This window comes from Coenobita brevimanus, chromosome 78, assembly GCF_032717465.1.
Source record: "Coenobita brevimanus isolate Jiangsu-jjx chromosome 78, ASM3271746v2, whole genome shotgun sequence".
Lineage (NCBI taxonomy): Eukaryota > Metazoa > Arthropoda > Malacostraca > Decapoda > Coenobitidae > Coenobita > Coenobita brevimanus.
The window spans coordinates 38130183-38144798 of NC_137031.1; the positions used below are offsets into that span (position 1 = coordinate 38130183).

Consider the following 14616-nt stretch of genomic DNA (forward strand, 5'->3'; position numbering starts at 1 on the left):
TGTTAATATCAACATGGTTTGCTTGAATAACATAGTGACTGCCACATATTCCTTGATATTCCATTGCTACGACGTCCATTTTATTCATTCTGTTCTTTCCACCAGCAGACGATTTTGCTGGACTGTGGAAACACGCCCGTAACCCAGTGGGTTGTTAGCGATCCTCCTGGTAGTCCTTATTGCAGTGACATCATATTCCAGGTTATTCTGTCTTGTTTGAAGCGATTTTATTAATTTTATTCAGCTTAAGAGAGACACCCTCGAAGAGAATGGGTTAACGTGCCACATGCAGAAATAACAGGTGGTGCCAGGCACAACAAACCTCGTCCTACAGCAGTTATTTTATTTTCAACCGTTTTCAAGTCATAGCCCTCTGAAAATCCGTGATATTGAGTTTGACCTTTGAAGGTCACTCAAGGTCAAAGGTCATGGTGCGAAATGAAAGCCCATATGAGACATCCTATTAGTTGATAATGGTACATAACTCTATCTACAACCAGTTTCGAGTTGTAGCCCCCTGAATAACCATGACCTTGAGTTTGATCTTTCACGGCCACTTAAGGTCCAAGGTCATGGCACCAATTAAAAGCCCATCTGGGACTTCCTATATGTTGGTAATAGTATATATCTATTTGCAACCAGTTTCGATGTGTAGTCCCCTGAATACCTGTGACCTTGAATTTGACCTTTCAGGGTCACACAAGGTCAAAGGTCTTGGTGCCAAATGAAAGCCCATATGAGGTTCCTTTATGTTCATAATAGTAAATATATCTTCAGCCGGTTTCAAGTTATAGCCCTCTGAAAATCCGTGACCTTGATTTTGACCTTTCAGGGTCATTCGATTGCCTCGAAAGTTTAATGACTTCCCTTTGGGACTAGTGCTCACATATCCTGAAAGTTTCATGTAATTTCATTCGGCCGTTTTTCCGTATTGTTGCTAACAAACAAACAAACAAATAAACAAAAAAAAAAAAAATCATCGGACTCCGTCCGGGCGAGGTAATAATCCGGCAAGGGATAGGTACCAGGAGTCTGCTAAAACCACCAGACTGGGGCCATAAGACTACAGAAGTGGTTATCCTTGGAGTGGCCGTGATCGCATACGTGGAATAGCAGGTTTTTAAGACACGGAACGTCTCGTAAAGTTACCTGTGGGTGTCAGTCTGTTTGTCTTCCTGTTTAACTCTCTCTCTCTCTCTCTCTCTCTCTCTCTCTGTGCCAACAATACTTTCACTCTCGGTCTATGTGTGTGTGTGTGTGTGTGTGTGTGTGTGTGTGTGTGTGTGTGTGTGTGTGTGTGTGTGCTATAGAATTCAGTTGGGTCAGTCCGTTTGTGCTGTGAAACCATTAAAGGAAGGGAAAGCTTAGCGGTGGCATACAAAGGTGAGGTGGCTAGTTAATACTCGTAGCTGGTACCAGACCCTTCACATTGCCGCTAAGCTACAAAGATGTGCACAGAGGCAGGAATAGCTGTTACGAAGAAGAGGAGGAGGAGGAGGAGGAGGAAGGAGAAGAAACGACAAAAATAATCACCCAACTAATAATTTCTACCTAAAAGTATAATGAACATGTTGAATCTTTATCAGTATGTGCGATTTGATTTCCAGCCTGTCATGCCCACATCCATATCCGCACCCACACCCGCACCCACACACACACCCACACCCACACACGAGCCCCTTCACACCATGTCAGTCAAGAAGAACAAGGTAGAAATTGAAAAGGGAAAGGGGAAGAAGAAATAAAAAAGAAAAACGGGTGTTGTAAGCATACGGAATATTACTTTAATTCACCAGGAAGCATGCATGGCAAGTTACGACGAATTATATATCTTGAAGGATATTGTCAACGATCATTTTCAGCCTTTTATAGCTTACATCTATCTCCATAAGGCAAGGGATACGCAACAGATCGTGACCGTATTGCATCACGAAGATATGCTTTGAACGGCATGCACGTCCAGTCTGAAGATTAAGCTGATATCTTGAGCACAGCGAACAAGTTTGCATGGCCACGTCTTCACGGTGCAGGTGTCTGCTTCAGTGGAAATTGAAGCCACCTACCTTCGTATTACATGTGCAGATCTTCCACATATCTTGACAGAAGGTTTAAACATTATAGATATTATTATATTAGTTGATGGGCGTCAACAGTGAACACGATTTGCAAAGGGAGTCAAGATCTCGAATGCAGTTGCAGTCTCATCTTGCATTTCATGAGTATTGTCGGCAACGCGATATGTCGCACAGCCTGATTTTATGCCGACTTTAAGAACAAGGACGAGAAAAATATGTATATATCGTACCCAAATTAATGAGTACCTGTTAATATCAAAGGGGCTGCGTTGGAGTGGGGGGAGGGCTTTGGAAGCATGATCACTTGTCAATGTAACTGTGGCTCCGTCGGGGTGAGGGGAGGGTTGCGAAAATATACCACCACATGATGTACCACACGCACTTCTTGTAAATCTAGATTTTGATATCCTTTTGAGGTTTTACACTGTATTATACACTGTGATGATGGTGTACACATAGTCATGGTTTCGGTACCAGCCACAGTTATTCCTGAAATGGCGCTGTTTACCTGTTTTCAGTTAATAATATTCTCTTCCCGGCAGATACCGATTATTTGACTGAACCAGTGGTATGCTATATCTGAATCAGTAGAGGACAAGCATGGATTGTGATTAAATTGTTCTTTTTAAGTATAGATTAAGCTAGGAAGCAGTAATCAACCTACGATGTGCAGTAATTAACCAACAACATACCAACGGAGGGCTGATTTCAACATCCTAAGAACGTCATATCATTAACTGTAATGTGACTAGCAGGGGTGGCCGGCGTTGCCGGACCAAAAAGGCGAACACTCTAATCCTGTTTGTTATAGTTCACTTTCTTTCTACTCCAGATAGACCATGTACCTCTTGTGCTTTTGTATAGGGATTACAAGAAGTCCAGGAACTTTCAGTTTCAGCTTTCGCAAACTATCGCACAGTATTTGTGCCCACTTGTTTACTATTACCGGTGACCTCAAATGACCTCCGACCGGTGACCCTAAATGACCTTGGAAGTCAGCCTCACATAACCTGGAGGTCATGTGAGTCTCCATGCCAAAAATTGAGCTGGGTCCAGTCGTTCGAGCGTGTATTACCGGTGACCTCAAATGACCTCCGACCAGTGATCTCAAATGACCTCGGAGGTCAACTTCACATAGCCTGTGTCCGAACTGGAGGTCATGTGAGTCTTCATACCAAAAATTGGGCTACAGAGGTACCCGACGTTGCATAGGCCAAAAAGGCGAACACCCTACCAGTGACCTCAAATGACCCAGATCTGAATTTTGACCAACCCAAAACCATCCTTGGATTACCCTGATTCAGAATATAATATATGGGACTGGGGGTCTTTGGCCCTACATTTGGGCGTGATTGAAGGACAAACAAACAAATATCGTGGTTCTTTTAAACATATAGATATGTTAAAGATGTGTCGTATAGTCAATATTAGTATGGCAGTATTGTTGGGCGTGTTTTTATGATGTGTCGGAAGGGCCGTATGGAAGGGCAGTAAACACGGTGATAAATAAAATCCTCTGACTGTTCCCTGTATCATCCGGTACTGAACCTGCAACCCTAGTCCTCATCCTACTACTCTGTCCACGCCACCACTGCTTTTACCTAGCATGAGCCAGATAAAGCCATGTTACACTGTTTTGTTGGCAAATGCTTTGAATATGACATGCATAGAGAGAGAGAGAGAGAGAGAGAGAGAGAGAGAGAGAGAGAGAGAGAGATCGTGCACTGAAATCAGCATTTTGATTCCACAGGGCCGAGTAAAACTTCCATGGGTGAGGACGAGGTACAGCATGAACCTGAGGGCGAAAGGGCAACAGGGCCAGGGCCAGAGACTGGAACGGAGCTGCCCTACCCTGCCGTCCTGGATGCCGCCTCCCTGCACACCCAGACCACCAAGACCCCCGCCACTCCTGCCCTGGTGGAGGCTCCGCAAGAGACGATATCAAGGACATCGCAGGAAACCTATCAGACTTATAGGGCCAGATTTTGGGTCCTGGGTGTCTTCTCTTGCATCGCTTTTTTGCAGGTGAGACTTTTTATCTTCTTGTTTAGCCTGATGTCAGATGATAATTACAAGTATAGGCTCCTTTGTGCGCTGTTTCTCCAATGATTTTCAGACTAATTAAGAAAAAACTATCACGGCATACGAGAAGTACCAAAATTTCAGTGGCTTTCAATAGGAAAGAGTAAAGCGTGGAATGCTGTTTAGAGAAATGAAAATCTACAGTCGGAACTAGCCCCACTGAACCTTCCCCTCATCCCCGGGACAATGAAATTTGATATTAACAGGGTGAACTGGCGGCACAGGATTGGAAGCAGTGAGTTGATAAATAACATTAAATCATAATCACACTGAGAAGACTAAGTAGTTGCGATTTATCGCTCATCGTGATTTTGCGTATTGCAGCAGTGCATGCACATTTGGGATGGAGGGATCGCACCATTTTCATGAAAAAAAAAAAAAAAAAAAAAATTGTTATATGATCTCATTTGCATATGTTTCATTGATTAAATATGCAAATCTGTTGTCAGTGTCTTATCCTCATAAGAGCCATAACCACTGTCAGCTACAACAACTATAAAATATGCAGCATGAAAAAGATATGATAAACACTTTCTCGTATCGTTCACCTCTTCTCTTTTTGACGCTTTCCGTATCTTTCCCCATTCTCTCACACTTCCAGTTTACTTAATGTGTCATACCCCTTTCTTTTCATATGTTTTTTCTTAGTCATTTCCTTTTCCTCTTACCTCTTCCTTCCCTCTTTCTCAAACCACCTTTATCGCTGTCTCTCCCTCTTCGCACTCTATTCTTTCCAGCTTCCTCCCACCTCTTCCTTCTTCCTCGCATCTCTTCCTTCTTCCTTCATTTCCTTCCTTATTCCACCTTCCCCTTCCTTCTTCCCCTCTTCTCATCCTTTTTCCTCCCACACGTTTCCTCCTGCTTCCCCCCACACATTCCCTCCCTCTTCCACCCACATCTTCCCTCCCTCTTTCACCCACACCTTCCTTCCCTCTTCCTTCCACACCTTCCCTCCCTCTTCCTCCCACTCCTTCCCTCCCTCTTCCTCCCACACCTTCCTTCCCTCTTTCTCCCACACCTTCCCTCCCTCATCCTTCTACCTCTCTCTCATTTTCCAACCACTATATCTGTTACCTACCATTTACATTTTTTCCATACGAATCCTCGCTTTATACAGTATTCCTTCTTCCTTCCTTTCTTCCTCGCCACCCCCTCCCCCCCTCTCTCTCTCTCTCTCTCTCTCTCTCTCTCTCTATTTTTCAACACCAGGCTCTCATTGTCATCTTCAGCGTTTTCATAAATTGTCTTGAGCTGAAGTTATCTAAGAGATTGCATGTTTATAATTGTTGTTGATCTCCCATGCAACTACCAATCGCTTCACAACCAATTAAACTAGACTGAATAACTACAGAATTAGCCTGCAGTAAAGAAATGCGACGAGGGCAAACCAGATCGGATTATATTTCACTCCTGTAGAGACCCATTTTTCGTGAAAAATAGTTTAGATCCTTCATGAATACTTCCCCATTCCTAACCAGTTAAGGGTCTGATTTATTTCACTGGTTCGACAGGATAATGTGGTTTCTCTGCCAGGTCCGTGTGAGAGAGCTGGGCTCGTATTTATTTTGCAGTCGGTTGGTTAGTATTCTCTTGTACGTTATTTACAGTCAGTCCCGATATGAAGAAAAATATAGACACGATATAAGAGAATGGTAAGATGTTTCTTGCTAGATTAATAGCAAAAGAAAGAAAAAAGCGAACTGAACCGGGGCCCTATTCCTGTGGGCATAGTCAGTTGTGTGTCACCTCTTCTTCAGTGATTTATTATGCATATTATCCATCAAAATTCTCTCATATCCTATTCACTTCCTAATTACGACATTGTTTGCATAAATAACGTATAGGAGAATATATGCGTGATTTACAGTATGCTAAACCGAAGAACTGCTGGAGATACTGTGGCGAGAATACGAGCTCATTTATCTCGTCTCGGATATCAGCAGTGCACAGTTTCATCGGTAAGCTGTGTTGAAGCAGTACCATCTGATTAATGAAGGGTGTTGGAAATGTTAGTGTGAAGTAGGAGACACGATCACACTTCACACTGCCATACCTCAAACACACTTCATACTGTTACACATCTTAGTTTTACACACACACACACACACACACACACACACACACACACACACACACACACACACACACACACACACACACACACACACACACACACACACACACACACACACACACACACACACACACACACACACACACACACACACACACACACACACACACACACACACACACACACACACACACACACACACACACACACACACACACACACACACACACACACACACACACACACACACACACACACACACACACACACACACACACACACACACACACACACACACACACACACACACACACACACACACACACACACACACACACACACACACACACACACACACACACACACACACACACACACACACACACACACACACACACACACACACACACACACACACACACACACACACACACACACACACACACACACACACACACACACACACACACACACACACACACACACACACACACACACACACACACACACACACACACACACACACACACACACACACACACACACACACACACACACACACACACACACACACACACACACACACACACACACACACACACACACACACACACACACACACATTACCATTGGCCTACCTCCTACCTCACAGCCACGACACATACTATCATGCTTATGTACAGGTACATGTTATCCAATAAACGGTGCCACATCTCAGTCACTAACCCACGCTGCCACACTGGACACCCGCTACACACTGCCACTCCTCCTTTCTCTTACTGCATAGAGACTTTTGAGCATCCTGTACTAAACCTGTGTATGATATTCTTGCAAATAAACTGAAATAAATAAATAACAAAATGGCAAAAGATGCCTCCTCTAAGCTGAGTAAGACATTTTGACTTTAGCAAGAATAAATGGTAGTTAAAAATGCCTGGGGCCACAAATGACGGGTCAAAAGATCTAAATGGTAGTTAAAATGCCTGGGGCCACAAATGACAGATCGAAAGATCTACAACAGTTCCAGCTGGCAAGGGGGCTGAAGAAAATTCGGGCAGCCACAACTGAGTCACGGAGGTATGAGTGTCCGCCCAAGAAGGACACAGGGAGCTGACGCACCCTGTGGTCAGAAGTCCCTCTAGCCTGGGACTGCCACACTACCCATATCGCTGATCGAGGCATCAGTACCAGCAGCGGCCAGGTCTCATCAACTTATTTGCTTGCTAGAGGCAGCACAATCGGTCTTGCTAGAGGTGCCACGCAGAAGGAGTTCCAAAGTTCCAGTTCTCCCGTGTGCTTGCTGGATGCGGCACCCCCGACCTTGTTAGAGACAGCTTGGCAATGCAGACAGAGTTCCTGTGTTCCGATATGCTTGCCAGACACAGCACCCCTGAGCTTCATAGAGGCGACTTGGCAACGCAGAAGGAGTTAGAGAACACGCACTCCCTGGGGTCTGGCAGGCTTCCCCAGCATGATGCTGAAGCTGGAGTTAGTCCCCCCCCCCCACACACACACACACATATCCCCTCCCACAGGTAGGGAATGCCCTCCTACCCCCTGGCAAAGGAATCCCGGTCCTGGTGACATAAACTTGTTGTCCCGACTGTCGCGGGTTCCTTCTAACTTCACTGCTAGACCCACTCTGGGCACAAATCACACAACCTTATCACCAGACTAAGAGGGAGAGTCAGACCTCAGGCCTCCACTTTTCTGGAGCCAGGGTCATAGCCTGTCTACGCCTTAACCATATCACCACTAATTCGTCACACTGCAACACCCGTGCTGATGTAGAGTTAAGCCCAAGCCCCCTTCCTTTTCCAGAGAATATTCCGGCGGTGAGTGTAAGTGTTTTATCCGGGACCCAGGACATCTCCCTTCAGATTTCCCTCTCCCCAATTCCCCTTCGCCCCCAATGACCATTTCCTCCAGATCGATCTCACGATCTCGGACATAAAACTGTATGTAAAACCTAGTGTCATAATAAATCTTTTGCCTTGCCATCTGGAGAGTCTGTGTTCACCCTGTACTCTAGGTGTATCGAGTCCTGGTTTGATGTTCTTCCCTGTTTAGAAGAACCTCTCTGGACTAGGAAGATCTAGTACAGTACTGTATAACAGTAGTAGTAGTAGTAATAGTAGTAATGGTAGTAGTAGTAGTAGTAGTGGTAGTAGTTGTAACAGCAGTTTCAACTCCAGGCTCATTTGAATGTGAACCCAGTGAATTGCAGGCTGAAGTTACCTTTTTTCTGCAATGCACCATCCATCTTTTGAGAGAGGTGGAGGGAAACAGTCACTGTCCCTCTGCAAGAATAAAATACATAACTGAACTGAGGCTAACGCTTCACTCCAAGGGCGGCTCCTCTCTCTGATTTACTTGTTTAGAGGTAGCATCTTCATACTTCTTTAGAAAGTTACTTGTATATTATGCTTACCGTATTGTATTTGATTATGGAATGCCTGTTTTTATGTTATTTACAGCGTGTATTTGTTTATGGTTGGTGGGGGCGCTCACCATCCACTCATTTGATATAAGTGCTGCTCTTGGGTGCCTGCCCTTTCCTCTCTTCCTTTCTTCTTTCCATCCTTCCTCCTCTGTCTCTCTTTCCTTCATTCTTTCCTCTTCCTTCTGACTACGGGTGACTCTACAGTTAATGACAAACCAAATGGTTTCTTGTGGGCTACACCAGGAAACCATTTACTATGCGGAGTGGTAACCATATAACCAAATTATGGTGCCTGGTGGTTTAGTGGGCAGTTAAGGTGCTCCAGTTTGACTCACTCAGTGCAGGTTTATATCCAAGGAGTGGTTGAGGTTTACTGCTCACGTAATGCTACTCAGGAATAAGTGAAGCTGGTCACTCTCATCTTAAATGTCAGGACCAATTTGCCTAGCCCTGGGCTTCTACACTCCTCCTGGGGCAACAGTGGATTAGATGATGAATGAATGAATGAATGAAACTTTGTTTATGTATTATTATTATTATTATTAATATTATTATTATTAGTAGTAGTAGTAGTATTACTATTATTATTATTATTATTATTATTTATTATTATTATTATCTTTTTCCACTTTTTCCAGTTATCAGTATCATAGAGTAATACATACAAGTACATCAGTGAAGTAGACCTATTAGAGAATCTGCTTGTGAGTCAAAGAAGTTTATTATCAGTTAAGCTATATCATTATCAGTTCTGATGTCTGAGTCTTATACCAGTAGCATTATTTATAATTCATTTTATCAAACATCCCATTAGCACATAACAGTTTCCAGCATGGGTACTGAGTCAGAGAAGTATTATCAGTAAGGCTTTTTCACATCAGCTCAAATCTTTATTTTTCATTTAGTAGTATCAAGTACTGGTATTTTACTTGCCAGATGCCTGGTGGTCTAGTGGTCTGAGGGACTCAGTCTATAAGGCAGCTGGATGTTTTGCAGATATGTACAGTAATACCATAAGGGACATAGACTGGTTATCTATTGGTTTGTCTACAGCCAGATGCCATAATTCCATAAGGGGTGGCCGATTGTCTTTGAGTTAGTGGTTTTACAGGGAGGGGCACTAACTCTCCGCCAGTCCACTTGTTGACATGTAGGGAACACATGGGTTGGTTATATGGTTACCACCCAGCATTATAAATGGTTTCCTGGCTTACAGGAAACCATTAGGCTTGTCACTCAATGTAAAACCACCTGAAAAGGAAAGAAGAGTAATAAAAAGTGACAGGAAAGATGAGGGAAATAGGAAGAGAGGAGGGTAGACATAGAAAAAGAATGATAAAGGTTAGGGAAGAAGTAGACAGCAATACATCAAGTGAGTGGATGATGGTCACCATCACGTACCACTTGATGGTGTTAAATCTCGTTGGTTATAAACCCTTAAATTTTCTGGACCGTTATAGACTAGCCTCAGGCTCCTATACCTCAGAGTGGGTAATGCTGGACTGGCTGGCATGTATCTTATTACCACCTGACAATTTTCCAACATAGGTATTGTGTGGCCCAAGGCAACAGAAGGATCACCAACATCATTTCAGTTTCATGTCTGTTTTCCATGTAGCATGGGTCAGGCAACTTCACCTGATAGCACTCTTCCACCTTGTGCTCTGCACCAGCTCTCTTGAATACAGTAATTCAGATGTATTCACCTGATAGCACTCCACCTTGCTGTGGTCTGCACCAGCTCAGTAGTAGTAACTGTGGATGTAAGGTCAGTACTCACCTCCTGTTCTCATATCTTCCTCAATCCAATTTTCCAGTAATGACCTGGTACCTCAGTACCATGCTGTACTTCTGCACCTCACCCCCCTCCACTGGTCCATCCTCTCAAGTTCTTCAAGCACTCTCCGTCTCCTCCTTTCTGCTGTACTTACATTCAGATATATGGTATTCCACATCCAGCCATCTCTTCGGTTCTGCAGAGGATATCTCACCTTCCAGTTTTACTCCAGTTATTCAACAAATCATCTCATGTTGCATATGTGTTATAATATCCTTCTTCTTCACACTCCATGTTTCACTGTCGTATAATAAGACATTCCTAACATAGATTCTAAATACCTCTTTTGTTGACAGTGAGAACACTTGTGATGTCATGATAGGTGGTAATTCTCTTAACTTATTCCATCTGCTTCACACCCTTGTAGTGACAGCACCAACCCAGCACAGATGATGTCACCAAGGTAGCAGAAGTTAACTGTGATCTCCAGTCACTCATTTTCTGTCTCCATGGATCTTACAGGTCTCCTGTGGAATAGTCTGGCTACACTCCTTTAACTTCTACACCAGCATGCACTGCCAAATTCAAGCTACCACATATCTTATGACATCTCTTGTCTACCCAGTGTTTGCATCCAGTACAGAAAATACTATTCTTACCAACACCCATCCTACATAAAACACATTGCCAGTGACCGCAAATTGTAAGTGAGCCGATGTAACTCCCACAGATCATGGCTTTTGTCTTCCTGTTGTTTACTTAGAGGCCTCGACTCTGTACTTTCTTTCCACATTTGGAATTTTTCATCCATTTCTTTCATACTTTCTCAATCAGGATGAGATCATCAGTGTATAGGGTTGCCATGCGACATCCTCCCTGAGTGAGATCTTGTGAAAAGGCTTCCATTACCACTATGAACAGCACTGGGATCAGGGCTGGTCCATGATGTACCATGACCTTAATCTCAAACTTTTGACTGTATGTTCCAGTGGCTGTCACGCTGCTTCTGATACCAAATATTCATATGTTGCCATCACCATCCTGACAGTACATTCTTCAGCCCCCAACTTTGTCACTGACTACCTTTCTATTTCTCTTGGGACTTGTCAGAAGTCCAGGCAGACTGATGACTAAAGATCAAGCTACCTCTCACAGAAAACTTTGAAAACTGAAGTGCCAAAATCATTTTAGAAATATAGTACTGTACTGTATTAGAAGCAGTCCAATATTGCTATTTTATTTTTAAAGTTACAGTAACATTTTTAAGAGTGATAAATGCCATAGCCTACTTACTGAAAACCATTTTACTGTTTCAGACAATAGTATGGGGGACATTTGGTCCCATAGCAGAGTCAGCACAGGCAGCCTTCCCAAGCTGGACTGATGCCACCATAGCAGCCTTTCCTAATTGGGGTCCAATTATTGTAGTCATCTTCACCATCCCAATGATGTGGCTCACACAGAAGTTGGGTGAGGGGAACTTTGCATATATGTATCGTGTTTGGGGGTTTGGGTGCTTGAGAGGGATGCTTTCATGTGATAACACCAATAAAATCTGGTGGCTTCACAGCCCAATTATTCAAATGTCCCACAGTTCCCTTGCTTTCCCACAGTTCCCTTGCTATATATATATATATATATATATATATATATATATATATGGTCAGTTTTGAATACACATGGTAGTGTAGCGCATTGGAGGCCACTACTGGGAGCGCTGCAGACCACACCGGACAGCTCACCCCTGGGATGTAAGGCTTCAGACACTGTCAACAACATCATTGCCCTCTAAGCCTCACCTCACATCCCACACCACTGCCAGTCAATGTAATAACTGAACTGAAACTTAACAGATTAATCACTGATCTGGCTGAGATTTGATCCTGGGCCCTTGTGCTTTATAGGCGTGCACGTTACTACTGAGCCAGAGGATCCCCCACTTTGCTTCTAAGCAATGCGGGCTTTTAAACACCCTGTTACAGACAGGGACACACATTTATTGCTAAAGGATTATATTCTTAATTCTGCTTTATTCGTGCTACCCAATTTGATGTTAATTTTTGAAGTTACAATACCTGTCATTGTGGAAAAACTAGAAGCCATACCATCTGTTATAATCAAGCAACACCAGGTGAATTTTTGCAGCATGAGTGAATTCCTAGTACATTGTATTTTAATGACTAAACTACCTGCCTTTGAACAGGTCTGCGGCTGGGGATGCTTGTGTGTGCCGTTCTCCTCACAGTGGGCACTGTGTTACGTTGTTTCACCTCACAAGAAACTCCCTTCACTATGTAGGTTTTTTCTTTTTCGTTTTATTGCATAATGCATACAGAAAGTCCTCTTTCCTAGTCCACCCCTTATATGTATGTCTGCCATATCTATTAGTACAGCATAAAGGGGAAACAGTACAATATTATGATATGTACAGTACATTTAGACATATTTGCCTTATGGTAAAAAAAATGCATGCAGCAACAGTGCTCATTAGGAAAAGTCATTGGTTGCCTGAATATAGATTAATGTAGGACTTGTGCTGTACCTGCCTTTCTACACTAAACATAGAATGCTTGTTGTCATCTCCACTTCCCCCAAATTCTCATAGCTTCATAACTTTTTCTTTTTGCTTTGTAATGTTCCTACCTATGGATATGAGATAAGAAGCTGGCTGTCATTTTTTTCCAAGGGAAAGTTGTTGTTGTGTCTCAACTCAGCATCCATTAATATACAGTGTATGTACATTACAGTCAGTTTTTCTATAAGACACATTCTCCTGTAATGCTGATTGTTTACAGCATGGTAGGCCCTTGGTTACATCCTAAAAGTTACCACAGTGCAGTTATATCCTCCATAACACAGGATTGGATCCAGACATGGCCAGATGTGACATTGCCAGTACCCTGTATCTGTCACTGCATGGACATATTTGTTAGAGCATAAGCCACATGACTTTTCATTTCACTAGTGTGCAATGATGGTGTTGGGTGATGATGTGAAGTGATGGTGTGGGGTAAAGGTGTGATCTGGGTATTGGTGTGGGGTGATAATGTGGAGTAATAATGTACAGTAGGTTGATAGTGTGGGATGAAACTGTGGGTGATAATGTGGGATGATGGCATGGGGTGATGATCTCAGTTGTGGTATGGTCTTGATGATGGTGTGGGGTGAAACTGTGAGTGATGGTGTGGATTGATGGTCCCAGTGATGATGTGGTCTGGTTGGTGGTCTTGGTACTGATGTCATCAAGGTGGTGGTGTGGTCTGGTTGATGGTGTGGTGTACCCAGTACTGCCACATTTCAGGTTAGTTACACCACCATGCATTTTAAATTTTGTTTATCATTTTTGGTACAGTACAATTAAGGCCAATTTAAGGTTCTGTATCTCCAGTAGCAGTGATTTCCATAGTGTTGCTCCTGATGTTGACCATTTATCCACATTGTAGGTGACCTGATCGTACTATACTTTGAAATGAACCATTCCAGTTGAGAGTGACTTAAGTACAGTGACGTCCTTTTTTTTTTTTTTTTTTTTTTTTTTTTTTTTTACATGCTGCTATCTTACAGATTTGTTCAGTTAATGGTAGATCCTTCATAGAGAAGGATAACCTCAGTAAACCCTGTGCATCATATTTATGCTGTTGCCATATAATTTTGTTTATTTTGGTAATACCTTTCATAATGAAGAGCTAAATTGCATTTCCATCTGAGAGTTAGTGTTTTTTAATAAATGAAATAACTTCCCCCCCAGACTGTGCCATGTCAGCTCTATATTGTTTGCTTTTGCTGCCTGCCTGGTGCTGTCCCTCCCTGCCATGCTGTCTGCCACGTGGTTCCCTCCCAGCGAGAGGATCACTGCGACAGGTAAATCAGAATTTCTTTCAACAGTGGTTAAATAAACTGAGAATAATAATATCTTAAATGATTGTGAAAGGAAGTGTGCCTCATTTTTGCTGACCACTCTAAGTACTGTATAGTTCTACTTTTGTGCATTTATCATATCCATTATCAGGATTCTACCCAACCCATTTATAAAGCAGTAGTGTGAATAGATTTACAGTGATGATACTTATGGTGATGATTACGATGGTGATGAGTTATTTCCCCATTGTAGGGCTAGTCTCTTCACTAGGCAGAGTTAACCCATACCTTGCCATTTTTTGTCTTA

General features: G+C 42.9%; 1 protein-coding gene across 1 annotated transcript in view; it reads left to right on the forward strand.

The window, feature by feature from the left end:
* The window catches only part of LOC145408809 (uncharacterized), a 57238-nt gene that overhangs the window by 25952 nt on the left and 16670 nt on the right, over nucleotides 1–14616 (forward strand). The window contains exons 4-7 of the mRNA XM_080279455.1: nucleotides 3826–4100; nucleotides 11768–11921; nucleotides 12655–12745; nucleotides 14200–14312. Of these exons, the coding sequence (XP_080135581.1) occupies nucleotides 3826–4100; nucleotides 11768–11921; nucleotides 12655–12745; nucleotides 14200–14312 (633 nt within the window). The remainder of the gene's footprint in view (nucleotides 1–3825; nucleotides 4101–11767; nucleotides 11922–12654; nucleotides 12746–14199; nucleotides 14313–14616) is intronic.